A 5692-nucleotide genomic window follows, 5' to 3' on the forward strand; every position below is an offset into this window, starting at 1 on the left:
GGCAATGTGAGGCCATTCTCTTTGGGGAGCAAGGCCACCCCTGGGGCCGCTTTGGGGCAGCGCTGACAGTGCTGGGGGATGTGAATGGGGACAAGCTGACAGACGTGGCCGTCGGGGCCCCAGGAGAGCAGGAGAGCCGGGGTGCTGTCTATGTCTTTCATGGAACCTCAGGGCTGGGCATCAGCCCCTCCCACAGTCAGGTGAGGCCCCCGTCTGAAGCCTTTCCCAGTTCCACGTGCTTTTCTAGGTCTCAGATTTGCCTGATGCCCTGTCATGTCACTGACCTGAACAGTAGCCATGCTCCTTTTAGGGGTCTTGTGCCCTGAATATCACCAAGTCAAGCTAAGCACAGAGTATCTCTCCTTTCTCCTGTGGGCAGCTTAGTGGTTAAGAGATTGCAGGGCGTGGGTCAAATGCCTGGCTGGCCATGTCAGCTGTGTGGCCTTAGGCGATCGACTGATTTAGCCTCTAGGAGCCTTAGTTTCCTCCTGTGAGACATTAAATGAAGGAGCTCTATGTCTGGGGTCCCTGGGGTCTCAGTACTCTTGCTTTCCATTCCTACCCTCTTATCTCTCTGAATTTTTCCATTCAGTTCTGCTTTCACTGCAGTTTTCTTTCCAAATCTTTCTTCTCAAATCTTTCAGATGCCTTCCCCTTGACTTCCACTTTTCCTTTTCCCCTCTGGCCAGCGGATCGCGGGCTCCCAGCTCTCTCCCTCACTCCAGTATTTTGGGCAGTCTCTGAGTGGGGGTCAGGACCTCACCCAGGATGGACTGGTGGACCTGGCTGTCGGGGCCTGGGGACAGGTGCTGCTGCTCAGGTGAGAAGTCTCCACATCCCACCCTTGCCCACTGTGTGTCCATTCAACAAGCTGCCCCCTCCCTTGTCCTCCTGCCCGAGGCCAGATCCAGGTCCTCAGCCCCTGCATGCACCCTCAGGAGTCGGCCAGTGCTGAATGTGGGGGTGGCCATGAGATTCATGCCAGCGGAGGTGCCAAAGGTTGTGTACCAGTGCTGGGGAGACATGCCATCCACCCTGGAAGCTGGGAATGCCACAGTCTGTCTCACTATCCACAAAAGCTCACTGGACCAGCTAGGTGAGTTTCTTCCCAGTGGACCCAGTCCCCTATCCCCTTGAGACCCCCAGCCTACCTCAGGAGAAAATGGGCTAAGGAATCCAGGTAGCACCTCCACAGCCACCTGCCTGCCAGAGTAGGAAACCTGGGGTCCCTTCTCTCCCCCTCTCCCCACACCCAGGCCAGTGGGCTCTAAGTCCAGGAGATGACCTGGAGTCTGCCCACTTCTCTCCACCTGCTCCAGCCACTGCCTACCTTGGAGCCACCGCTTGTCTCTCCTACCTGTTCTTGGAGCTGTCTCCGCGTCTGTTCTTGCAGCCTCCCCACCTTTCTCCACGAGAAACTAGAAGTATTGGTCCTAAAACACAAATCTGTTCTCCTCACTTGCCTACTCAACATCCTTCCCTCCATTCATGAAGCCCAAATCCTTCTCTACGATGTCCTTGTTGGTTTCGCTCCTGCCGGCCCTTCCGACCTCACCTCATCCCACTCTCCCCTCCTCCCTCTCTCTTCTGGTCCGAGCCATTGTTCTCATGGTCTGGGACCTTCTGCTCCCATTCTTCACCAACCCGTGGTCATCTTCCAGGTTGGGGCTCAGACAAGGCCCACCCAGGAAGGCATTTCTGATCCCAGGCAAGCCCTCCTTGGTACTACGGAGGATCCCATCATTGGGTTTATCATGCTGGGAGATTATGCCCTGCATGCCTGTCTCCTTTCCTAGACTGAGAGCTTCATGAAGGCAGGAATGATATTTCTTTATCTTCTTCTCCACATTTCTAGCACCTGATACAGCTCATAGCCCATAGGAAGTTCTCAGCAATATTTTTTTTTTTGCATGAATAAACAAAACCTGAACATTCGAGGTTCTTTTGGACTTTCCATCTTCCATTCCTCCCTTCTGCTTCAGGTGATGTCCAAAGCTCTGTCAAGTATGATCTGGTATTAGACCCAGGCCGTCTGGTTTCTCGTGCCATTTTTGACGAAACCAAGAACTGGACTTTGACTCGAAGAAAAACCCTGGGAATGGGAGTTTACTGTGAAACCATTAAGCTGCTTTTACCAGTAAGGACTTTGGTTCTGGGAAGGGGATGGGGAGAAGGAGCCCAAGGAGAACCTCTGGTACCTCTGCTCCCTGTTGAGTGGCGTGTAAAGGGTGGGGATATTGGAGTCAGAGAGAGGAAATTGAAGCCAGAGGACCTGACTCCACAGCTAGGACAGAATGCTGTCCTGACAGTAGGAAATGGATGCAGTTGAGGAGAAGGGTCAGTGGTGGAAAATAACGAGAAGGATAGTGGTTTCTTGAAAGCCCATTCTCCCTCAGGACTGTGTGGAGGACGTGGTCAATCCCATCATCCTACGCCTCAACTTCTCCTTGGTTGGGGAGCCCATTCCCTCATCTCAGAACCTTCGCCCTGTGCTGGCTATGGACTCACAGGACCTCTTCACTGCTTCTGTGAGTCTTCCAATGAAGTCCCAGGGATGTACTGACTTTCACTCTGTGGTTTTCAACTTTTCCTCAGCCACATCAAGTCCATAATGCCTCCACCCAGTTACCAAGGCCCTGCCTAACTTGGACCCTTACACACATCCCAGCTAGTCACCACTTTACCTCAACATAAATTCTGATTCTTATTCTCCAAATCCTTCCCAATTTTTCTCATTCCTTTCTCTGTTTCTTTGTGCATGTCGTAGCTCCTACTTGGAAAACATTTCTTTCTCTCCACCTCAAAGATCCTTTCTAATTCTCTAAGCCCTGGTCTTATCTTCCCCCTTTCTGGAAATCACAGTCAGCATCTGTCACTCCTTCACTGGCTTCCTATTACATCATGGTGATACCAAATATTACATGACTGGAATCATGGCATTTGGCATCCACTTTGGTTGATCTCTGGAAATTGTGAGTTCTGTGAGTACAAGATTCATGTCTAATTCACCTGTGCTTCCATGCTTCCTAATGCCTCTCCCAACTCAGAACCTGTCCCCTACTGACACTTAATTTTGTTTGTTGAGTAATTGTTCCAATGTGAGATGGAATTAACTCCTCAGCTAAACTTCATGTTCCTTGAAACCAAGGATCTTATCATTCTGCCCCTTTCTTACTGCCCCACTGCTTGGCAGTGTCTAGCATAGTGCTAGGTGTGGGATGGGTGCTCAGTAACGCTCAATAACAAACACTCAGGATGAGTGGTCCTCATGAGGGAAATGCAGAACAATTAAGACATGGAGAGAAAGAGAATCTCCTGTTTTTCTGCAGCTCCCCTTTGAGAAGAACTGTGGACAAGATCACCTCTGTGAAGGGGACCTGAGCATCAATCTCAGCTTCTCAGGGTAAGCTGAGAGATGTCTATCTCTTTTCATTTCTAGACACTTAAGCATATGGGTCTCCTATCCCCATGAGATGAGAAATGCTTGTTTCCCTTTGGCTTCCTTCTAACAAAGAAATTAAATTTTTATTGGAATGTTATCAGTTCACGAGTTCCTGCAGTCCTGGCCTTACCCTTGATCCAATTCCAACTGATTTCCAGTGGAGTCTCTTTTTCACTTTTGTCCTTCCTCTTTCAGCCTGCAGACCCTTGTGGTAGGGAGCTCCCTGGAGCTTAATGTGACAGTGACTCTGTGGAATGAGGGTGAGGATTCCTATGGAACTGTGGTCCACTTCTACTACCCAGCAGGGCTGTCCTATCGACGAGTGTTAGAAACACAGGTAAATAGCTTCCCTGTTCTCTTATGATTCTTCCCTGCCCTGGGTTACAGTGGGTTCTTTTCAATTCTTCTATGATGAAATCTAAACATAGATACAGACAATTCCGAAGAAGAGAGAGAGACAGAGAGAGAGTGGTGCATAAAGCAGATGTATATTTAAATAAATAATATTAAGCAAATAGCATCCAGCTCAAGAAATAATACACTGGTAGTACCTCCAGAAGTACTCTCTCTATGTTCTTTTCCTCATGAAAACCTCAGTCTCTCCCCAAAGTAACCTCTATTCTGACTTTGTGATAACCAATTCCTTGTGTATTTTATGGTTTTACCACCCATGAGTTCATCTATGAAAAAACTGTTGTTTTTTGCCAATATTTGAAATTTATGGAAACATGTTATATGTTCTTTTGTGTGTTTTTTCATTTCTTCAATATATGTTTGTGAAATTCATCCCACGTTGTTGCCTATGGCTGTAGAACATTTTTAAAATTATGTTATGTTAGTTATGTACTGTACTTCATTAGCTTTTGAAGTAGTGTTCCATGGTCAATTGTTTTTGTATATCACCCAGTGCTCCATGCGATATGTGCCCTCCTTAATACCCATCACCATGTTACCCCGTTTTCCTACCCCCTCTTCCCTCTAAAACCCTTAGTTTGTTTCCTAGAGTCCACAGTCTCTCATGGTTCATCTCCCCCTCAGGTTTCTCCCCCTTCATTTTCCTTTCCTTCTCCTAATGTCCATCATGCTATTTCTTGTGTTCCACATATAAGTGAAGTCATATGGTAATTGACTTTTTCTGCTTGACTTATTTCACTCAGCATAATCTCCTCCACTTCCATCCATGCTGATTCAAAAGTTGAGTATTCATCCTTTCTGATGGCTGAGTAATATTCCAATGCATATATGGACCACATATTTATTCATTTGTCTGTTGAAGGGCATCTTGGCTCTTTCCACAGTTTAGCTATTGTAAACATTGCTTTATGAACATTGCCTATAGAACATTTTTATTGTATATAGAATCCCTTGAATGACCATATCAAAATTTATTTACCCATCTTAAAATTTTTAATGAAAGTTTTTATTTAATTTCTAGGTAGTTGACATATAGTGTAATACCTTACATAGAACACTCAGTGCTCATCACAACAAGTCCCTCCTTAATATCCATCACCCATTTAGCCCATCCTCAGCCCACCTCCTCTCCAGAAATCTTCACTGTGTTCTCTACAGTTGAGTCCCTCATGGTTTGCCTCCCTCTTTTTTTCCCTTCCCCTAGTTCATCTGTTTTGTTTGTTCAAAAATGTTTTGTTTGTTAGTGTTCACATATGAGTGAAATCATATGGTATCTTTCATTGACTGACTTATTTCAGTTAGCATAATACTTTCTAGTTCTATCTTGCAAACAGCAAGATTTCATTTATTCTTTTAGATGGCAGGATAATATTCCATTGTACTAGTATATCACATCTTCCTTATCCATTCATTACTTGATGGATATTGGGGCTCTTTCAATAGTTAGTCTTTCATATTTAATGTTGCTGTAAACATTGGGTTCCATGTGCCCCACTGAATCACTATTTTTATATCCTTTGAGTAAATAGCTAATAGTGCAGTTGCTGAGTTGTAGGATAGTTCTATTTTTTAATTCTCAAGGAAGCTCCATACTGTTCTTCAGAGTGGCTGCACCAGTTTCCATTCTCACTCACAGTGTAAGAGTGTTTCCCTTTTTCTGCATCACTGCCAACACCTATTGTTTCTTATGTTTATGTTAGCCATTCTTTTTTTTAAATTTATTTTTTATTTATTTTCAGCATAACAGTATTCATTATTTTTGCACCACACCCAGTGCTCCATGCAATCCGTGCCCTCTATAATACCCACCACCTGGTACCCCGACCTCCCACCCCC

The 5692-nt window shown here is 45.7% G+C and overlaps 1 protein-coding gene across 1 annotated transcript; it reads left to right on the forward strand.

Moving 5' to 3' along the window:
• Nucleotides 1-6: 6 nt before the first annotated feature.
• Nucleotides 7-3779, forward strand: LOC132008871 (integrin alpha-D-like; the record flags this gene model as incomplete). Its single annotated transcript, XM_059387377.1, has 7 exons — nucleotides 7-200; nucleotides 690-820; nucleotides 939-1096; nucleotides 1983-2137; nucleotides 2397-2528; nucleotides 3330-3403; nucleotides 3638-3779. Coding segments are annotated over exons 3-7 (630 nt in total), but the record flags the coding sequence as incomplete, so codon positions are not given.
• Between the last annotated feature and the right edge of the window lie 1913 nt (nucleotides 3780-5692).

The sequence above is a fragment of the Mustela nigripes genome, unplaced genomic scaffold, assembly GCF_022355385.1.
Source record: "Mustela nigripes isolate SB6536 unplaced genomic scaffold, MUSNIG.SB6536 HiC_scaffold_1775, whole genome shotgun sequence".
NCBI lineage: Eukaryota > Metazoa > Chordata > Mammalia > Carnivora > Mustelidae > Mustela > Mustela nigripes.